The sequence below is a fragment of the Macrobrachium nipponense genome, chromosome 30, assembly GCF_015104395.2.
Source record: "Macrobrachium nipponense isolate FS-2020 chromosome 30, ASM1510439v2, whole genome shotgun sequence".
Taxonomy (NCBI): Eukaryota; Metazoa; Arthropoda; class Malacostraca; order Decapoda; family Palaemonidae; genus Macrobrachium; species Macrobrachium nipponense.
In genome coordinates, this window is record NC_087218.1 from 31,812,829 (window position 1) to 31,835,428 (window position 22,600).

A 22,600-nucleotide genomic window follows, 5' to 3' on the forward strand; every position below is an offset into this window, starting at 1 on the left:
TGAATTTTGTACTTATAGTATTATTATTGGAAAATATTAATGATAAACTTATTACATACACGTCCATGAAAATGATCTCATCTCAGTGAGAGAGAGAGAGAGAGAGAGAGAGAGAGGAGAGAGAGAGAGAGAGGAGAGAGAGAGAGAGAGAGAGAGAGAGAGAGAGGATACATAAAACCATTAAATTCGTTGACCATTGTATGGCACTGTTAAGCTTGAGTGTCACTCGAGTTGAGGTGGGAAATTGATACAGAAAAAGACAAAGGGAAGAATTTTCTTTTGAAATTAGTTATCGTATTATTACTACTTCTATTATTATTATTATTATTATTATTATTATTATTATTTGAAATATAATAAACACGTGCATCTACCATAATAATTCTCTCATCTCAGGTAAGAAAGAGGAATTATCCTTACAAGTGAAATGGAAAGGTCATTTTCATCTCTTTAAAATACGACCATTATGAATTTTATAATTAAAGTTTTATTATTATTATTACTATTATTATTATTATTAACCCTTAAACGCCGAATGGACGTATTAAACGTCGAGTCAAAATCTCCCCGATTTCCAAATGGGACGTACCATACGTCGGTTCAAAAAAGTTTTTTTAAAATTTGTGGAAAAATACTTATAGGCCTACCAGCCGAAAACTTTTGAATCACGCGCCTTGGGGGATGCTGGGAGTTCACGGTATCAAGGCGTGTTTTGTTTACAATCGTTACGCAGGCGCGCAAGCGCGAATTTCTTTCTTATCGCACTAAAAAGTATCAGTGACAAATCTCAAAAATTATTTCGTCACTTTGACATAATTTTTACACCGTTTTAAATTATCCGTTACATGAAGTATTATATATGAAAATGTGCGCAATTTCATTTAAAATACAACAAAAAATACTCATGATTGTAACTTTTATCAGTTTTGAAATATTTCCATAGAAATAACGCTAAGTGCCAAATTTTCAACCTTCGGTCAACTTGACTATACGAAATGGTCGAAAAAACGCAATTGTAAGCTAAAACGCTTTTATATTGTAGTAATATTCAACCTATTTACCTTAATTTGCAAATTGGAAGTCTCTAGCACAATATTTCGATTTATGGTGAAATTTAGGAAAAAAACTTTTGTTTTCCTTACGTCCGCGCGGTAACTCTTTCCGAAAAAATCATACATGCGATTGTGGTAATGTTTGCACCATTTTAAAAATTAGCTTTTACATAAAGTTTTATATATGGAAATGTGCGCAATTTCATGCACAATACAATAAAAAAACAAACCCATGGTTGTAGCTTTTATCAGTTTTTGAAAATATTTCATTATAAAAAATGATAAGTGACAAATTTTCAACCTTTGGTCAATTTTGACTCTACCGAAATGGTCAAAAAAACGCAATTGTTAGAGCTAAAACCTCTATATTTAGTAATATTCAATCATTTACCTTCATTTTACAACAAATTGGAAGTCTCTAGCATAATATTTCGATTTTGGTGAATTTGTGAAAAAAAGAAATAAAATTTTTTCCAAATTACGTCCATGCGCGGTAACTCTTCCAGCAAAAAATCCATACGTTGCGATTGTGGTAATGTTTGCACCATTTTAAATTAGCCGTTACATAAAGTTTATATATGAAAAAGTATGCAATTTCATGTAGAATACAACTAAAAATAATTGAAGGTGTAGCTTTTCTCATTTTCGAAATATTTGCATATAAATCACGATAAATAGAAAAAAACCACGTTCGGTCAAATTTGACTCTACCGAAATGGTCGAAAAACGCAATTGTAAGCTAAAACTCTTATATTTAAGTAATATTCAATCATTTACCTTCATTTTGCAACAAATTGGAAGTCTCTAGCACAATATTTCGATTTATGGTGAATTTATGAAAAAAACCCCTTTCCTTCCCTCCGCGCGGATTCTCCGCCATAAAACTCCGAATTGCGTACATCGAATTCTCTGGAAAAATTTGCTCCGTTTTCATATTAGGCATTTCATAGTTTTATATATGAAAATGTGCGCAATTTCATGTAAAATAAAAGGAAAAATATTTTATTTGAATGTTGTCGCTTTTCTCATTTTCGAAATATTTGCATATAAATCACAATAAATAGAAAAAAAACCACGTTCGGTCAACTTTGACTCTATCGAAATGGTCTAAAAACGCAACTGTAAGCTAAAACTCTTACAGTATCGTAATATTCAATCATTTGTATTCATTTGAAACAAATTGGAATCTCTAGAACAATATTTTAGATTTTATGGTGAATTTTTAAAAAAAAAAAACATTTTTTACATCTGCGTATTACGGGAATTCGTACTCATTTTGTGATAATATTTTCCGGTGTTGCTTTTATTGTTTTACAATGTATTATATATCAAAATGATTGCAATTTAGTGTACAATACAACGAAAAAAAAAGAAACTCGTTAGCTTTTACCGTTTTTTTGCACAGCGTGATTTTAATACAATTATGTATGAATTTTTTTTTTCGCTACCATATATCGCATTATTTACATATGATAATGATATTATTTTCCATTTCTAATGATTGCATACTAAATTTCATGCAATGACAAAAAAGGAGCCAAAATGAACTCTTAATCTTCAAAACTAAAGCGCGCTGTGATTTTTTTGAAAAAATTATTTTTTCCACTTCCGTGCTCGCTCAAAACCGCTCCGGAATTCGGGGGAGTTTTTGCTTTTTTGATTTTTAACGCTTCGGCGTTTAAGGGTTATAACTGAAATTATCAATAAACATTTTACATACTAGTAACCATAAAAATTTCTTTCATCTTGGGTAAAAAAGAGAGGAGAGGAGATAGAGAGAGGAGAAGAGAGAAGAGGGAGAGAGAGGAAGAAGGAGGAGAAGTGAGAGAGAAGGAAGGTTTAACCTTAATTAAAAGTGACATGGATAGATTAGTACGTATTGTATTTCTTTAAAATACTATCACATATGAATTTTGTAATTACAGTTATTATTATTATTATTATTATTTGAAAGTATTAAAAACAAATAGTACAAGTACATAAAAAATCTCGAGTCTCAGTAAATGAGAGAGAGAGAGAGAGAGAGAGAGAGAGAGAGAGAGAGAGAGAGAGAGAGAGAGAGAGAGAGAGAGAGAGAGAGAGAGAGAGAGAGAGTGAAATGTCAGGACAACGTGATTTGCAACACTGCAGCTCTCCCCCAGCTTTTCCCCCTCCTGGCTGTCACAGAACTTGATATATAGCGGACAGTTTTAGTACCTGGATCTCGAAAAAGGTGGTTACTGGAAGTTACTTCAAGAAGACTGGGATTTCCTTCATTCTTCCATAATTTTTTAAATATAAGCTAAAATCTTACTAATTCACTATGGTATTTTCTTTAATGAATTGATATTGCAGTATAAAAATTAATATTATATTTGAAAATAGTAAATCATTATTTATCATACTAAAAAACATACATCTTTGTAGTAGAGAGAGAGAGAGAGAGAGAGAGAGAGAGAGAGAGAGCAGGAGAGAGAGGAGAGAGAGAGAGAGAGAGAGAGAGAGAGAGAGAGAGAGAGAGAGAGAATTATAGTGATTATTTTCGTTGGAAAAAACAAAGAGAGAGAGAGAGAGAGAAAGAAACTGTGCTAAACTATAAGGATTCTTATCTTATCATAGTATGTGTTTTTTAAAAGCGTCGTAAACTCGGAGCGTTGGAAGCGTCAGCGTCGTAACCTCGGAACAAGCGTCGTAATCCAGGGCGGATTTTTCAATGAATATTTTAAGAAAAAGCGTCGTAACTCGGAAACGTCGTAAGCGGACCCGTCGTAACCCGAGGACCGCCTGTAATGGAGCCCAGTAAACAAAAAACACATGCAAAGTTTAGTCTAAAGGTATGGTGTAAAATATGAGAATTACTTTAAGAGCCAAACTATTATCGTCAGCTTGCAATGGCAAAAAAGAGATTAGTTGATGAATCAACTCAATAACAACAAGAAAAAGCTCATCCTGAGAATCCATCGAGGTTACTAAATATGAGTTCCATGGGAATGTACACCACTGAAATCCAGTTAAATAACCAGTATGAACAAGCTACCACCATCACTGGTGTTTACTCAATGAGAGCAGGAACAAACTCAGCTTTCGGCTTACAGTCATTTCTATTTTCCTGCTAGCGAGTTGAACTGGTCACCTATACAATAGTTTGAAGTGTTACCTGTGAAATTTTGAATTCAAAATTAATTGGTAAGTTACTAATATAAAACTACATATGTATATGTTGGAAGCAATAAACCAATGTAATGTATAAGCATTGGGTTTATTTTACTGCTAGGCCCTTACTCCCCTTGCTAGGGAAAAAGGCAGGGATGCTTCTGTACATCTACTTATAGATAACGAATGGGTGCTGTATGAGAACCTTACCTGCATCAGTCACCAGTTCCAGCATGTGATGGCTTGCAACCTACTCTCAGTCCACAGGAGAGGAAACAGGATGATGGAAGAGGAAGGGGGAGAGGCCAGTCACTCACACACATACTCTCTCTTTCATAAACAAACACCTAGGCAAGATGCTACCTGTAATGTAAGCTACACAACTTGTTAAGCAGCCACCATTAGGACCCAAGGAAAAAGTGTTCAAGGACTTGTGGGGAATAGCCTGAAGGTAAAAGAAGTGAAAGTGTCTGATGTGACCACAACTACCTACAGTACCTGAGGAAACGACAGACTCTTCCTGAATGTGAGGACAGACCTAGCCCTGACTTAAGATAGTACCGCAGCACTCTAACAGGACTGAGTAGCATCTCGTCTGATCATCAGTAAACAAAGTCCTCTAGGGCGGCGAATGTAAAGGATTCAAATCTGGTACAAAATTGAATGTAACAGATCCCTATCCCCTCAAGTGTTTAACTTGAAATAAAGTCCATGCAGTTCACCTACTCTCTTTGCCGATGCCAGGGCAAGCGTGAAAATGGTCTTGAGGGTCAGATCCTCATCTGATGACTTGTAAAGGCTCGTATGGTGTACTAGTCGGGCTCCTAAGTACAGGAGTCACATTCCACTCAAGGGGCCTGAGTATTTTCAAAAGCTTTTCTTTTATCAGCAAGGAAAATCTCCAGCGAGGAGGAGATATCCATCCCTTCAGATGTAAAACTAGGCCCAGGGCAGCCTTATAGCCCTTAACAGCTGAGACGGAGAGAAGCTTCTTGTTGGTGAAGAAAGACAAGGAATTTGTTCTGTTATCTGCTGAACAGAAGCTCCAACCAGAGAGAGACCCCATCTACAACACCAAACACAGAAGAGGAGCCAATTCCCCTGGTACACCACTCACACAAGATACTGGATAGTCTCCAGCTGTGAAGAGACAGGGACCTCACTGACAGGTGGTACCATTCCACATGTGGTTGATCCAATGCTGTGCCATGGGGGAACCTCTCTCAGTGCCTGCAGAACGTAGAGTAGAGCTAGCATGGCCCAGCAAAACCAACTAAAGAGATGGCCTCTTGGGGAGCCCGCAGGGTCATTCTTAGATTCAGGGTGATCATTACCCTGTTGATCACCCTGTGTATCTGAAAAACAGGGGTAAGGCATAAGCATTCAGATTGTCCCATGGGCATTGTGAGGCATCCTCTGCAGCGGCCCATGAATGGCGGACAGAACACTTGAAGTTTTCTGTTGTGCATGAGCATGAAGGAACAGAACACTTGAGACTTTCTGTTATGCTAGGTGGCAAACAGATCAATAGATGGAAATCCCCATATATTGAACAACCTTTTTATTATGTAAGTGTGAAAGGGACCCACTCTGACCCCGCGTATCACTTGATCATGGTGACTGAGCTTGTCGGCCACTACAAATCCTTCCTCTTGCCTGGAATACAATCTGCCTGACAGCTCTACCAAGTGTGCTACTGCCCACTCATGCACCTACAATGTCAACGGTTGTAGCAGAAGAGACACTAGGCTCCCTGCTTGTTGAAGTATGCCACTGCTGTGGTGTTGTCCCATTACTTGATCCTGAAACTCTTGCAGAGAGAGAGAAAGTCTGCCTTGAGCTCCAAGATATTGATGTGAAGGTGCTTGTCATTTGGCTCCACATCTTAAATCAGCAACTCTTCCAGGTGTGCACCCCATCCTTCACTTGAAGCATCTGAGAACAGAAGCATCTCAGGAGGGGGAGTGTGCAGAAACACTCCTATTTCAAGGCTCCTGTAGTCTAGCCTCCAGGATATGGGAAGGGATGGGGAGTCCCAAGCTGGAGACCAAAACTCCTTCATTCTCCAATGGAGAGAACAAAGGTGTAGCTGCTCATGAAGAACCAACTTCTGCAAGGATGACAGGTGGCCGAGGACACCTTTCCACTGCCAAGTTGGTTGCTCCTGTCAAGACAGGAACAACTGCACTGGCTCCTGGAATCCACTGATACGTGAGTCTGAGATGAAGACTCTTGCTGCTGCTGTGTATATCAGCATGCCCATGGTAATTTATCCTCTGTTTGGGTGTGAGATCGGACTTCCCGAAATTTACCACGATCCCCAGGTTGCAGCAAAACTTGAGATGTTGATCCCTGTCATGGGGCAATTGCGATCGAGAGCTCGCCAGTACCAGCCAATCATCGAGATATCTAAACAGACATATCCTGTGCAAATGGGTTCAAGCTGACACAAGAGGACTGATGGATGGGTACAGTAGATGCCCCCATTCATGGACTCGCGATTCACGGACTTGCCTATTAGTGGAGTTTTCTATGAACCGTACATGTCCATTATTGGCAGAAAATTGCCTATTCACAGTATTTTTCAATGAAAATTATTTACAAATTACTGTAGTTTCATATAATTTTCATGACTAAATGCACATTTTGCAACAAAACTATTAAAAAATACTTGGGTATAATCATTTTTAGATGGATTTAAAGAATTCACAGATTATTATTTCACGAGAGAGAGGAGGGGGGGGTTGCCCATCCCCGTGAATAGGGGGGTCTACTACTGTATTTGAAAATACACATCCTTCAGGTTCACCGTAAGGATGAAGTCGGACTCTCCGATGACCAAGGGCATGAAGTGTGCTGTTTCCATCTCAAAACAACCAAGTCTGGCAAACAAACTGGTTCAGGGGAAAAAGATCTATGACCAGGCTCCAACCCACAATTGCTTTCTCTATGAAAGACTTAGCTGTTATAACCTGAGGGCTGATCTCTAACGACTTCCACAGAACCTTTCTTTTCAGCATCACTTCCACCCTCCCTCCTCCGGAGGACGAGGTCCTTTGTTATGCCAGAAATGTAATTTTGGAGATGGACTGGATTGTTGGTAAGAAGTAGACGTCCTCTGAAGGATACCTACTACTCACAATTTTAGCTCCATATTGCCCAATGGCTCAACAGGCAAACCTACCAATGGCAGTATGCAGAGGGGATTTCTGCCCCTAGCATCCTCCTCGCTTCTGCTTTCCCTTGCCCCCTTTTCTAAACCAGGAGGGTTGAAAGCGTTTCTTGGCTGCATACTTTTTTGGCAGGGGAACAAGAAGGCTGGGTGTTTCCTCAGGGGCCCCTCAAAGCCTGGAATTTCTTGGGGGCTGAAGGTTGGGCCGCAGTGGAGTGAGAAACACTCGATCTTTCCCACCTCCTGGTAGACAAGATGGTCATTATCTTCAAAACAGCACTTGTTCACCACAGTGTCTACCTGCTCCCTAGGAAAGAGACGGCCAGAACCCCCGCAGCAGTCCATTCCATATGGGTCAAAACCAACTCAGGGCCCACTAAATTGGCTATCCAGGTTAAGGACGACATCCTTCTCTTCAGGACCAAGTTTGCCCGTTTGCCCACAGGTTAGCTATCTGGTGGGCTAGATAGGTAATCACCCTACCTAAAGACTGGCAGTCTTGCAAAGGTATAGTATTCCCCTGGAGTGATAGTACCTGATGAGGAGGCAACCTTGGACACTGTGAATGCCGCCATAATGGTAGCTTCCAGGCTTGCAGACTTGCTGTGAATACTCTCTGGACCAAGCTGCTGCAGCGATAGACCCAGACCTAGACTGACCAGGTCCAGGGCAGCCTGTTTCAGCAGTAGAGACCCTTCAATGGCGTAATAACGCTTCTGTTGAGCAGAAAAGGAAGAAGTAGCTTGTCGATCAATTAAGCAAAGCAAACTCAACTGCCCATGAAACCATTGTTCACTTCCTCCAAAACCCCCTCGGTAATCATGGACCATGGCAACCTCACTGAAGCTTTGGGTTCCTTCTTCGGTCCCTACAGAGGGGTGTCCAAGTTCTGGGGAAGAGGACCCTAGGGTCCTTCCAGGGCACAGTCCTCCTGATCTACTCTCCTTGCAGGAGGAAGAACCTTGGATCCCTTCTCAACCACTTGGGCATACGTCCAAAATGATTCGCAAACCTAACCTGGAGCATAAGCCTTCATGGTGGGGGCTAGATTGGGATGTGACATCCCAGGTAGAGTCCTGCTTATCCAACTCACACCTCCCAGTATAACCCTAGGAGGTGAGGGGATAGGTGAGAGGGATCAAGCACTCTTTCCTGGCAGGATAGGAAAACAGTGGGCGATCGCAAACCAAGAGAGCATCCTTGCACATGTGGAAGTGGCAGGGTGCTGTTCCGAGGAAAGCTCGCGGGTTCATGCAAAGGTAAGCAGAGGCTGTCAACAGGTGAGCGGGCCAGTTCATGAGAATGCAAACGGGGGGCTGACCAGGGGAGAGCAGTCATGTAGTCCCAGGTATGAACTCAGGCTGTCTTCATGACATAATCCAGTCCTCTTCTAGGCTGTAACCTCCTGACACAAGAAGAACAATGTGTGGGGACCTCTTCGAAGCTTCTCTGGGTACTTGGACTCTCGAGCTGGATACACCTGAATGGATACTGGTCAAGTACTCAAGCGAGCACTGGCAGGGGGTGATGAAGTACCTACATGCTTAAGTCCCCTTCTCTCTAGTAGTGCCTGAACCAGACCCTGGACCTGACTCCCCAGTGCTGGCAAAGGTGACTAAAGGTTTCAGCAAAACCAGAGTACCCAGAGTGACTTAGCCCAGCTTGGAGGTCCACGTACTCAAAGCTCCTGACAAGAACAATCAACAGTAGCTTCCTCTGCCCAAGTGGCCAAAGAGACCCAGGAAGAGATAGGCACTACAGGGAGTCCCCGGCTTACGACGGGTTGGCTTATGACGTTCCAAGGTTACAACATTTTTCAATTATTTTCATCAAAAATTAGTTCCAGGTTTAAGGCATTTACAGCGCCAATCTGACGGAAGAAATGACTCCAAAAATGCATTTTACATAGTTTCTAATACACCAAAGCATTAAAAGTTAGGTTTTCTCAGGATTTTTAATGATCTTCCGGCTTATGACTATTTTTGGCTTATGGCGCGTCTCAAGAACAGATCCCCCGCTGTAAGCTGGGGACTGCTTTACTCCAGTCCTGGAAGTCAGCTTCTCAAACTGGTTTCGAGAGGCAGCAGCAGACGAAGACGGCCATAATGACGACACCTTGCAACTCCTCTTCTTTGACTTCTTCCAAATCATCTTCAAGAACGCCCAGAGAAGCTGGGCGAGCAACAGACACAGCAGAAGGAAGGGTTACAATAAGGTAAGCCCTTGCAAGAGCATGCAGAGAAGTATGGTCAACGACAGCTGGGATAGTCAAAGGCGGGGCATGCATTGTTACACTGGTTGTTGTCTTGGCAAAGGCAGTCATCACAACTGACGTAGTGGTGGCAGTTATCGTAGCGTGAGTCACTAGGGGCATCACAGAGGCATGAGAAGATCTCTGGTGACTCAAAAGGCCCAAGGGGCACAGAAGGAACACCCAAGATGGCTAGAGTGAGCCACATCTCTCAGAGTTCCTCAGTCTCTCCTGAAGAGGAAAAAGTCGGGTTAGGGGCAGCAGTCTCCTCTCACTCCGAAGGGGATGCCTCCCCCTCTGAGTGAACCAAGAACCGAGCAGGGGTCATCATGATTACCCGTCTCCCCAACACTGACTTCCACTTGATGAAGTAAGCAAGACAATGAAGGGGAGATCACTCCCGTAGGGGTGACAGCAAGGCAGGGAAGTTTCAAAGGAGGAAGGAAAGAGGAAGAAGGGTCGGCAACCAACAGCATCGTTGGCAGCTTACCATCCAGGCAGGTGGGACTCCTGCCAGTTGAACGGTAGTTAGCTACCTAAACACCTTGTTTAAAAGTTAAAAGGCTTTATGTAAAGACCAATGCTTTGTATATTGTATAGGAACAATAAATAAAGTAATAAAATTACAAACTGTTCTCTCAGAAACAGAGGGAAATCAAACTGTTCTCTCAGAAAACAAGAGGGAAAATAATAATTCTCCAAAGTTAATCTGTCTATTCTACAGCCACACTGAAACACTGACCCCATTGAGCCGCTATATAAATTCTTCAGTATTTCATTAAGTCAAACTACTACCTTGCAGTAATTTGGCCATACCTAGCTCTGATGAAGTGTTATGCATAATACAGTACAAGGGAAATTCTAGCAACAAAATCAGTATGTCAATCTCTTCAGTGATAAAAATTTGGGCCAAGGTTTCATCAGAAGATGCGTGTTTTACACTGCAACCTCTTAAGAGCTTCCAGTCAAACTAAGTGCCCTCTAGAGATGCCCCATTATGGTAATTGGATAAACACTAACCTTGCTTTTTAACAATGTTTTCTAGAGAAGTGAGGTGCATCTGGAATTGCCTGCGCCAGTGTCTTAATCCAGCCACATATGCAAGCAATGTTACTGGTGTTGGAGGACTACCCTCAGGATTCTCAATGTTCCTCATAAATATATCAAGTTCACTCAATTGTTTTAAAGGCTCACAGAGATCCTCAAGAAGGGAAACAATTGCTCCCTGAAAAAGAAGTTTTCAAAATTATAATTTGCAGTAGCATAATGTTCTTTCCATTGCTGACTATAAAAAAAATTGTCTAAAAAAACTGGATTTCACAAGCTTACTTGGATGATGTTTTCCTTCATAAGTTCCTATGTAGTTGAATTAGACTTTAATTCAATCAATCATTTTACTAGGCTACCTCAACAACAAAATTGCAACAGCCATACATATGAGACTGCAAGGTAGACTCACATGAGTCAAGCTTGGAAGTGTCATTTTATTTTCCATAACGAAGTCCCCCCCCTTTCTCATTCTGCTGGAAGATATAAGACGACACAGGACACATCAGAACCCATAGAACTTCACGCATGACCACCCACTCGGACAGAAGCTGCGATCTTTCTTCACCTTTAGCTTTCTCCCTGTCATAAAACCATAGTAAATACAATGCAATTCAAGACTAAAATCAACAGTTACAAAATCATTGGTTATACAATTAAATTTAGTGTGCAAAGGAAGTGGCTGTGAGGATTTAGGTACTTCTTGATGCAGGAAATGCTTGACACTGACAAAGAAAAGTGAAAAAAAAAAAAAAATTGTTTTCATGATAAAGTTTTAATTATAAGTAACCCAATAATTATATAGCTAAGAGTTTCACTCGCCAGCAGTTAAAATCCCGAAATTCGCGGGTCACTATAATTTTCTAATTGTTTTTGTTAGGTAACAATACCCCGCCCACTTTTGGGGTAAGAGAGAACAACAACACAGCAAAGAGCTCAGTTTGTTTATGCTCATCAACATAAATCCATGCTAAGGGACGGAGGGTGGGCTCCGATTATATAATTACTGGGTATGATCTGATTATATAATTACTGGGTAAGTATAATCTGATTATTATAATTTTTTACTGGGGTAAGTATAATTAAAAACGCTATTTTGTTATCATAAAAATGTCATTTTTAATCATACAATTTGTCCCCCACCCGTAATTATATAGCTGATTTCCATATTGCGGGAAGGTGGTGGGAAGCATGGATAATTCTACCTCAGATTCATAAAAATACACAGACTGAGAATAGAAAAAACTTTGTCAACATTAATTACAATTTTTGTTGATTCCTTACCTGATAAGAGTTGTAGCAGGAAAATACTGCCTCTGATTGCCACTCATCTTATCATGCAAACGGCGTGGCAGTACTCGAAAAAAGGATTTTGACGTAGGAAAATCTATTTCTGGGTGATTGGCTCGTGTCGCCCTATGAAAGGATCCTTAATATCATTCATTCTAGGCAAAATTAATCTAAAATTACCAGAGAAAAAAATAAAATTAAGAAAATGTCAGTAAAACTGACTCGCTCACTCTATAAAAGAAAGTGTCGGTATGGTAATAGGGGCGAGTGGGATCACTACCACGAGACATTCACCATTTAGACCTTCCAATCAAAATCCCCACTAGAGAGAGCTGATACTAACGGGTGATGCGGCCGCTCACTACTACTACTACTAGGGACGCCACGGACAGCAGCGCCCCTAGCGGTCATCCTTAATCTATGAACATCTTGTCCTGCAGGGAGGGCAAGCAAATACAGGGTGGGTTTTCATAGGGCGACACGAGCCAATCACCCAGAAATAGATTTTTCCTACGTCAAAATCCTTTTTCTGGGCTCAGCTCGTGTCGGCCTATGAAAGAGTACCAGAGAAACAGACAAAGATGGGAAAAAGGACAAATGAAAATCAGTTGTAAAAAAGAGGGATATAATATAAGTGAATCAGGTATATTACAGAATATAACTAAGTACTTAAAGCTAACTTATTTCTAAACAATGACATAAAAGACAGCCAATAATATAATACTTAAAATTAACTTATATTAAACATAGTATATACAAAAATGCAATGCAATTTAACAAATAGATTCACTTAAATAATGTATTTACATAATATACAAACACATTGTGTCCTACCCTAGCATAAAAATAAGGGTAGGTACACTGAAGTACATTGTAAGTACATAGTGTGGATGTCCCCTAGCAAAAAAAAAAAACCCAAAAAAAAAAAATAAGGGACAATCCACCAATATGATCTCAGCGGCTAAGGCTAGAGTATCCGGAGTCCGCATGGCGATAGGGTGAGGCATGTTGGACGAGGTAGGTAGAAAGAAAGACCTGGATCTATACTATGACTACTATACAGTATCAGGAGAAACAATGTTTCCCGCTGCTACTGCAGAAAATTTTAAAGATTCCAACCCAAGGACTTTAGATAGTGACGTTTAAAGACTGTCGGAGATTTCCATCCAGTATACTTTTTAAGATCCTCGAAGTTTCATATGTTGAAAGTAGTTAATTGAGGTGGCTACTCCCCTGATGTCATGTGCTTTTGGAATGAACAGGATTGGCTTGTTTAATGAAGTAAAGGATCTGTTGTCTAATACCTTTTACTGATGATAAAGTACCACCTTTTCTCTCATGAAGAGAGAACCTGAGGATCTTGAGGATGTGCGAGATAGAAAGGCTCTTAAAGTTGATACTGGGCAGAGAGAAGGATCTTGCGGAAGTGGGATGACTTTCCAAGGAGCCCACCTTGCAAGAGGATCCTCATTTTTAGCCAAAAAACTACGATCCGGAGCAAGCAGAACTTCTCCTGAGGGGAGGAATTCTACATGACCCGTATCTCTGGATAGAGCCGACAGTTCTGAAATTCTAGCTCCTGAAGCTAGGCTTAATAAGAATAACGTCTTTCTAAGAAGCATTATGAATGTACAAGACGAGTTGTCAGTGTCTGATGCTAGTTTGAGGACATCATTTAAGAACCATGAGACTGCAGTAGGCCTTTGAGAAGGTCTAAGTCTAGCACAGGCTTTAGGGATAGAGTAAAGGTAAGATTCAGTCAGATCTATCTGGAAACCCAACTGAAAGATCTTCTTCAAAGCCGATTTATGAGTAGTAATAGTGCTAGCTGCTAAACCTTTTTCAACAAGGATCTGAAAAAGGATATAGCTAAGTTAACTGTCATGGTTGTAGTGTTTGATTCTTTCAGGAAGGATGCTAATTTTTTAACAGCTGAGTCATTGTCTAATAGTTGACTCTCTCTTATCTGATTCTAGGAAGAGGATGTTTTGTGGATCAATGTTAGCATCTTTGTTAGCCGCAAACTTTTCATGAAGTCCATAAAGTTAGGGTCTGAAGAATTCCTGAGGAAGCGAACACAGTCCTCATTTGTACTGATTGTGACAGCTTGGGATTGGGAATCCGTTGAGGTCGGAGACCCAATTCCAGAAGCAGAGGATACCAGTTGCTCTTGGGCCAGTCTGGAGCAATCAGGGCTACTAGTCCCTTGAAAGTCCTCAGCTTGCTCAAGACTTTCAAGAGAAGATTCACTGGAGGAAAGACATAAATTTTTCTCCACTGGTTCCAATCTAACGACAGGGCGTCCGTGCATAAGCCAGAGGGTCCAGGTTGGGGGCCACATAGCAAGGGAGCTTGTGGTTTGCTTGTGAAGCGAAGAGATCTACTTGGAGACCTGGGACTCTCCGGCATATCCACTGGAATGACCTGCCGTCTAGGGACCATTCTGATTCCAGAGGGACCGACCGGGACAAAGCGTCTGCTATCACATTTCTTACCCCCGCCAGGTGAGTGGCGGACAGATGCCATTTGTGTTTGTCTGCTAGTGCAAAGATGGCTATCATGACATGGTTCACATGTTTGGATTTGACCCCTCCTCTGTTGATGCAATGAACTACCACTGCACTGTCCAAAACTAGTCTTAGATGAGACTTTTTTCGGGCGGGGGAAGAAGTCTCTTCAGGGTAAGAAATACTGCCATTGCTTCCAAAACATTTATGTGGAGCTGGCGGAACTGAACTGACCAAGTCCCCTGAACTTGTTTGAATTGAGAATATCCCCCCCACCCGGACAGGGAGGCATCCGTGTGAATGGTTAACACTGGAAGGGGATATTGAAGGGGTACCAGTTTGGCCAGGTTCTTCACTTTTGTCCATGGACGGAGTTGATTGCGAAGGATCTGTGGAATTACTGACAACTTGTCTCGAGATTTGGCGTTTGCTCTCGATCGCCAAACTCGGTTTATATCTTTCAGCCTTGGCTTTCAGGAGGATGTCTGTCACTGAAGCAAACTGAAGAGAACTAGGATTCTTTCCTGGCTTCTCCTTGATGTTTGTTTGCATTTGAGAAATTGTTTCACAGACTTGGCTATTTCTTTTTTTTTCGTTTGACCACTGGAATTGACAGATTGTGGGAAGACAAATCCCATTGGATTCCTAGCCACTGAAAACGAGACTCTGGAGTAAGTCTGGATTTCGTTTGTTTATCTGGAACCCCAGATGTTCCAGAAATTGAACTACCTTTTTCGTGGCTTTGAGACTTCCTCGACTGTTGGTGCCAGATCAACCAATCGTCGAGGTATGCTGCTACCATTATCCCTGAGTTCTCAATTGTTGCACCACTACTTCTGCTATCTTCTGAATACCCTGGGGGCTACATTCAGACCGAAGGGCATTACTTTGAATGAGAATGTCTGATTTCCTAGTCTGAATCCTAGGAATGGCGGAAGTGCCTGGCTATAGGCACGAGGAAGTAAGGTCCTTACCTGCGAGATGGTAAGCATTTTGAACTTGTCGCAACGAATGAAGAGTTTAGCCTTGACAAGTCTAAGATTACCCTTCTTTTTGTTGAGCCTTTCTTTTTGGCACGCTGAATAAGCGACCTTGAAATTTTAGATGCTTGACTCTCGCAATAGCTCCTTTCTGAAGGAGTTCGCTCGCATAATCTGTCAATTCCTTTGAAGGTTCCTGATAAAATGATTTGATTGGAGGGGGATCTTTGATCCAACTCCAACCCAATCCATTTGGCACTATGCTTCTGTGCCCAATTGCTGAACCCCCACCTGTGACGGAAGAGGAACAGCCTCCCTCCTACCTGGGGAGCCTCACTGTTGTTGGGCGGGTTGACCTCACGCCCTCCTCTGAACTGCCTACCCCTTGTCGCTCTTCCTGTGCCACGCTGGCGAAAGTGGCCTCTCGCTCTGCTACCTCTCGACTGCCTATTAAAGGGAGGGTAAGCCTGACCTTCATACATAGGTTGAAGGCCGGCGACGAGTGCGTAGGAGGTCGAGGGTTGCGACTGAGGAGACAACAGGAGGATGGGTTGGGTCTGTTTAGAGGTAGAAGGTTGTCCCTGTTGGGTAACTGGGACGGCCTGAACGAATTGCTGCTGCTGCTGAGTGTTTTTGATAAGGCTGGAACCTTTTACCAGACTTCTTTAGTTTCTTACCAGCAGCGGGGGCGGATTCTTGTTTCCTCTTAGAGGAGATACCCCATCTAGCTCTAAGGCTCTGGTTGAGCCTAGCAGCCTCGTGGTGCATCTCATTCACAGCGGACTCTGGGAGAGGTCCGCTCCCCACATGCTGGAAGCCAGGAGTCTATTAGGTTCGTGCCTAATAGTGCATTCCTGCAGAACGTGCTTTCGGCAGGTTCTCCTAGCTTGGAAGAAGTCAAAAGCATCCGTCTGAACCGTTTGAAGCTGGGACTTGGCCAGAATCTTAAATAGAGGTTTCTGTGCCATATGATAGAGCAGCCATCTCCGTGATAATTAGAGAATTGAGGGATCTGCCAAACCTAGTTCGAGCGTCGAACTCTGCCTGGATCAAGGTATCAGGCAGCCTTGGAAGCTTTTCGCAAAACTGGTCCATTGCACAGTCCGGTTTGAGCTTACCAAGCGTGAAAGTGGCCGGCAAGTTCTCCACAATTCTCCGAAGGCTGGAAAGAGCGGAGAGTAGAATCCGCTTCCCTCAGCTGTGGCATGGGGCTATCCTTGAGGACTGCTGAAGAGTCGCTTCCACTATTTTGGTAGCGAACGGAAGAGAAGCCTCCTCCTCCGTCGCAAAAATAGTAAAAGGACTCTTGAAAGCCTGGAGCTTAGTGTTGGTACACTCCCAGTCCTCAAGGCAGTGAACCCATTCCCGCTGAGCGTGCTCTCTACTATAAGCTCGTTCTCTCTGGTAGATCTTGTCCTCCCTAGTGAGGGCCGCTACGGTCAGCCTAGCATATCCAATGAAAGGCTGCGTCAATCCCGGAGGATAAAAACTCAAACGTCCTCAATCCTTCGAGTTCCACACTCCGGGACAGAGATCATTACAGTCCTTGAATGGAGCGTAAGCGGCCACTCTCCATGGGTTATCCATGGAGAAGGCTGGTAGCGACTCATAAGGAGGTAGCTGGAGAATACCAGCACTTGCTACTGGGGAGACTGGATGAGGAGCCTGAGCAAGCCCAGCTACTCGGTCCTCATTCTCTCTAACTCTGTTAGAGAGGTCTTGAATGGACTGGCCCGACTGACTCAAAGTGCTCGACAGTTGTGCGAACATCTGTTCGAACTTGGTTCCGAGGGCGGAGACCTGTGAGCCTACCATCTCTCCTACCTGTTGCATCACCACTGCTGAGAAGGCAGTGTGGGATCAAAGGTGCTTGGTCCCGCTACTCCAACCGGCGTTGCCGGAGTGGATGCGGTGGAGGCCGGAGAAGGCATTGGCTCAGCAGGAGCGCGAGCCTTCTCCTTAGAAGCCTTGCTTCTAGAGCTCTTGGAGTAGGAAGAGCTCGGCTTAGATTTCACCGCGTCAGCATAGGAAGTCGAAGACTTCTTAGCTGAAGACGACGACGACGACTTTTTAGAAGTCGTCTTAACGAGGGTCTTCAGTTCTCTCTGTCCCTTCACCTTTGGGGGTACAGAGAGAGCGGGAGAGCGGGCAGGGATCTCAGATCCCGAAAAGCCTTGGAAAGAAGCAGTAGAAGAAGGGACAGGAGAAGATCCAGGAGTGCCCAAGGAAAGACCTTGGGCACCCGACACACCTACCTAACCAACAAATCCTCAGCACCTACCGCCATAGGCTCAATATTAAGGTCCAAGGTTGCGACGTCTGGGACCGTCTCCTGCGTGGCCACGGACCCCGAACGACTGCTGCACCTCTTGCTGGATAGAGGCGATGAGAGCTGCAGAGATGGGGTCAACATATCCTGTTGACTTGCCGCCGGGGAAGATCTGAACGGCCAGCTTCTTATCCAAGATGTATGGCTGGCCCTTGGCGGCGTTCTTCCCGAAGACCGCCCACCCAAGCCTTCAGGGTTGCTAGGGCGACTTCCCTCACACCAGCAGCCTGAAAGAGAAGGCGAAATGAAGCTTCTAGTGGCGGGGACGGGGTAAACAAGCTTATGACTAAGTGTTGTTAGTAATACGATAAAGAAGTCTACAATCGACTTACCCCCCCCACCAGCTGACTGACAAGGTCGTAACAGATGGCGCAAGCTTCCGGGTGCCAGACGATCATGGCGTTGTGAGTCGTGGCACACGCGGCGTGAGATCTGCACTCATCGTGGGCGCAGGGATCGTACAGAGTCGCATTGCACCTAGGACCTGACAGTTGGTAGCCTGTAAGTGGAAAGATACATAAGCAATCAGGAGAACACTTACAGCCTAACAATTGCTCCGCTGCATGCCGGAGCGAGAAAGTTAGAATTAAACAGAGCCCCGCCATAATACGTGTGGTAACAAGATGGTTGGAGTTTGTCCAAGGCTACGCCGGAGACAAGAGAAAGAATCCAACCAGGTGTGGTGGTGAAATATGAAACCACGACGGAAAACGACGGAGATGGTATACACACAGTATATAATACTAAAATTCATCGTAAAATTAGGTATATCCTTAAAAATAACGAAATAAATATCAAACTCTTCCCCCGTCTACTAGAAGAGTGCCCGGGTAAGAAGCAAGCTCTCCTCCGTAGCGGGGAAAAAGGGAAGGATATAGTAGGCAAGCAATAGACCACATAGTAGTTGACCACCCCCTCCGCCCGCTGGCGGAGCCATCGAAAACTATAACCAAACGGTTTGCCCCGGCTGCGGCGGAAGGCTCCGTTCGTTATAGTGGGGGAAAGGTGGGACTGAGCAACTGGGGTGGGGGGGGGGGGTTCCCCGGCGTAACGCGGCGGGAGAGAGAGAGGGGGGGGTGCCTACTCCTCCCCGTCTCAACAACTATCCCGCTCGGTGACCCGGTACCCGAAACAAGTGCTCGCCCTATACCCAGCTGAAGAACCCCTGGCCTCCTCAGAGGAGGAGGAGGAAGGCTACTGAGGTTGTCATGGCAACCAAGGGGTCCCCAGACCCCTCCCTATACCTGGTAGGGAGGGAAGGGGAAGGGTAAGGTGCGATGGAACACGTGACCGCAAGTGGCCTAAGCCGCGATAGCAACACAACCGTGGGAGGGCCACGTGAACCAGGCTGTACCAATACATGGGACATGCACCTAGGCTAGCCTAACACCCTAAATAGAACTAAAATTACATCGTAAAAGGGGAAAAGACACTTTTAGTAAAAGAAAACGAAAAAGAAGCCCAGGAGGAGGCAAACTGTTCCGAGGAACAGAAGACTACTCGGAGCCAGCGATAGCGATGAAGAGCAAGAGCGGATGCTGGGCCAGAAACACAGAATAGCCCTAAATAAACCAAACTAAGAGAATTGGTAAACGGCCAACCTAGCTAAAAAGGCGATGTAAAAACGATGAACGTGATATAGTAAGCCCATAAGTACAAGAAGTCCAGTATGGAAGACCGGGAATTCTTAACATGAGGCAGCATGGCGCCGCCAACGAGTCGACCGGGAAACCGTATATGACTATTAGAAGGAAAATACTGGTCCCTGGAAGACTAAAATACCCCGGTAAAATACTACTTATGAGGCACTTAACTTAGCCGATGCGATGGCAGCACGTTCCATGATGGAAAAGGAGGTAAATCCCAAGAAAAATAGCACACGTGAAAAAATGCGTACAACGCGTACTGCTAATTATTAAGGATGACCGCTAGGGGCGCTGCTGTCCGTGGCGTCCCTAGTAGTAGTAGTAGCGGCCGCATCACCCGTTAGTATCAGCTCTCTCTAGTGGGGATTTTGATTGGAAGGTCTAAATGGTGAATGTCTCGTGGTAGTGATCCCACTCGCCCCTATTCTCATACCGACACTTCTTTTATAGAGTGAGCGAGTCAGTTTTACTGACATTTTTCTTAATTTTATTTTTCTCTGGTAATTTTAGATTAATTTTGCCTAGAAAGAATGATATAAGGATCTTTCATAGGCCGACACGAGCTGAGCCCAGAAATAAAAGAGAGATGAAAAAAATATGAATGCAAAAAGATCAAGCATTTATTAAGGGAATCTGAGGCAAAATGAAGTAATAATCCCAGCAAAGTAAAAACTATCTTGGACTAGTACATTCCCTGGAAGACAAAGATGCCGCCCAAATGTTTGGTATCCTAGGCACTGGCTACCAAATCCCCCTATGCTTCGAATACCTCAAATCCTAAAAAATAGAAGAAAACTATCAATCAATGAGACAAAAATGAGGTTATTATGATATAACAAAGTTTCATGTATACTTACCTGGCAGGTATATATATAGCTATATTCTCTGTTTGCACTGGCAGAATTTTCAAAACTCGCGGCAACCGCTAGATCACTGGTAGTTCAGGTGATCGCCACCCCGACCTCCCGCTCCCGTGGCGCTGGGTGCTCGGAATCATTCCCATTTTCCTCAGATTTTTCTCTGAACCCTGTCTTCTGAGGGGAGGTGGGTGGGAATTTAATTATATATACCTGCCAGGTAAGTATACATGAAACTTTGTTATATCATAATAACCTCATTTTCCATGTATGACACTTACCTGGCAGGTATATATATAGCTGATTGACACATTTGGAGGTGGGTCAAAGACAGCAACATGTAAGAGTTTTAAAATTTAAAATTCAAAATACTCTAGATTCCTTACCTGCTAAGGTAGCTGACTTCAGCATTCCTGCCTCTTAGCCTGCTAAACCTTAGTAGCTTCCAACCAGGACGTGACCTATTAGTTGATGAAGCTAATTACAAGGGTCTGACAACTGGACGGGACCAATTATTTGTTGACAGGAAACCCTAGCCCTCTCTTACCACGGGCATTCATGCTAGGATAAGTTAGTACCACCTGAACCACACACAAAACTAACCTAGCACACTACACTTCACAGACTGAAGAGGAAATAACCCTCTCAGACAACCATAAAAACAACACCACTTCATTAAAATACCTAGCAGTTTAGTAAGTTATGGGGTGGAAATTCCTTTGCCCAATACTGCTCCTGAGGATACATATGGACCCAACGTTTGACAATTGTCAAACGTTGTTTTGACAATTGTCAAACGTTGTTTTGACGTTTCTAAGGTAATGACTTGCAAACAATGAATTAGTCCTCCAAAACGTCTTTTCAATGATATCTTTGAGGTCCATATTCTTTTTAAAAGCCAAGGAAGTAGCTACTGCTCTCACTTCGTGCGCCTTAACCTTAAGGATGCCGAAATTTTCTTCTTGCCATAACATATGAGATTCTTTAATTAGTTCCCTAAGGAAAAATGCAATAGCATTTTTGGTCATTGCTCTGCTAGGATTCTTCACAGAGCACCACAGTGATTCTGAAGTTCCTCTAATCTTACTGGTTTTCTCCATATAATAGCGCAATGCCCTTACTGGACAAAGAACTCTCTCTTGTTCCTGTCCTACTAAATCTGAAAGACCCATAATTTCAAAAGACCTTGGCCATGGATGAGCTGGATTCTCGTTCTTGGCCAAGACCCTCCTGAATGAGCAAACCGCCTTGTCATGTTTTCCAGCCAATATGTCTGCTAATTGCTTGCAGCTCACTCACCCTTTTAGCTGTGGCCAAGGCCACCAAAAAGATGGTCTTTTTCGAGATATCTCTCAACGAGGCTTGATCCATCGGTCGAACTTACTAGTTCCTAAGAATTTCAGGACCACATCGAGATTCCAGGAAGGCGCTCTGTATTGGAGTTCCTTCCTTGTTCCAAAGGACCTTATGAGGTCTCTCAGATCTAGATTATTTGTAATATCTAAACCTCTATGTCTAAATACTGAGGCCAACATACTCCGATACCCTTTAATCGTCTGAGTTGACAATCCTATTTCCTTCTTTAAATATAAAAGGAAGTCGGCAATTTGGGTCACAGAGGTACTGGATGAAGAAATCTTCTGACTCTTGCACCACTTACGAAAGATTTCCCACTTCACCTGGTACACCTTCAATAGTAGAGGCTCTTCTAGCTCCGGCCACCGCTCTGGCCGCCTCTCTAGAAAACCCCCTCGCTCTGACAAGTCTTTCGATAGTCCCTGAACGCAGTCAGACCCAGAGCGAGGGTGTTCTTGTGGTACCTGTTGAAGTGAGGCTGTTTGAGTAGATCTACTCTTGCTGGAAGTGTCCTTGGCACATCTATTGTCCATTCCAGTACCTCTGTGAACCAATCTCGGGCGGCATAGGGAGCTATGAGAATCATTCTTGTCCCTTGACTCTCCCTGAATTTCTTCAAAACCTTTCCTAATATCTTGAACGGGGGAAAGGCGTACACGTCTAGCCCCGTCCAATCTAGAAGAAAGGCGTCTACTGCGACTGCTTGACGGTTCTGGGACTGGAGAGCAATAATTGTCGTCAATCTCTTTTGTCATTGCTGTCGCAAACAAGTCCACCACTGGGCGACCCATAATTTCCACAGACTCTGGCATACTTCTAGATGAAGAGTCCATTCTGTTGATAGAAGTTGACCTTCCCTGCTCAACAGGTCCGCTCTCACATTCTTCTCCCTTGAATGAATCTGGTGAGAAGGGTTACGTTTTCCTTCTCTGCCCAAAGAAAGGATCTCCTCCGCCAACTTGCAAAGAGAGATTGAATGTG

The 22,600-nt window shown here is 43.4% G+C and overlaps 1 protein-coding gene and 1 long non-coding RNA gene across 2 annotated transcripts in view; both read right to left on the minus strand.

The window, feature by feature from the left end:
- Positions 1–22,600, minus strand: part of LOC135202102 (gamma-tubulin complex component 5-like) — a 348,462-nt gene that overhangs the window by 193,910 nt on the left and 131,952 nt on the right. Inside the window, exon 4 of the mRNA XM_064231354.1 lies at positions 5,302–5,539. Within this exon, the coding sequence (XP_064087424.1) occupies positions 5,302–5,539 (238 nt within the window). The remainder of the gene's footprint in view (positions 1–5,301; positions 5,540–22,600) is intronic.
- Positions 10,634–22,600, minus strand: part of LOC135202406 (uncharacterized) — a 48,795-nt gene continuing 36,828 nt past the window's right edge. The window contains exons 2-3 of the long non-coding RNA XR_010311727.1: positions 11,067–11,236; positions 10,634–10,832 (exon numbers count right to left, since the gene is read on the minus strand). This is a non-coding gene — a long non-coding RNA (uncharacterized LOC135202406). The remainder of the gene's footprint in view (positions 10,833–11,066; positions 11,237–22,600) is intronic.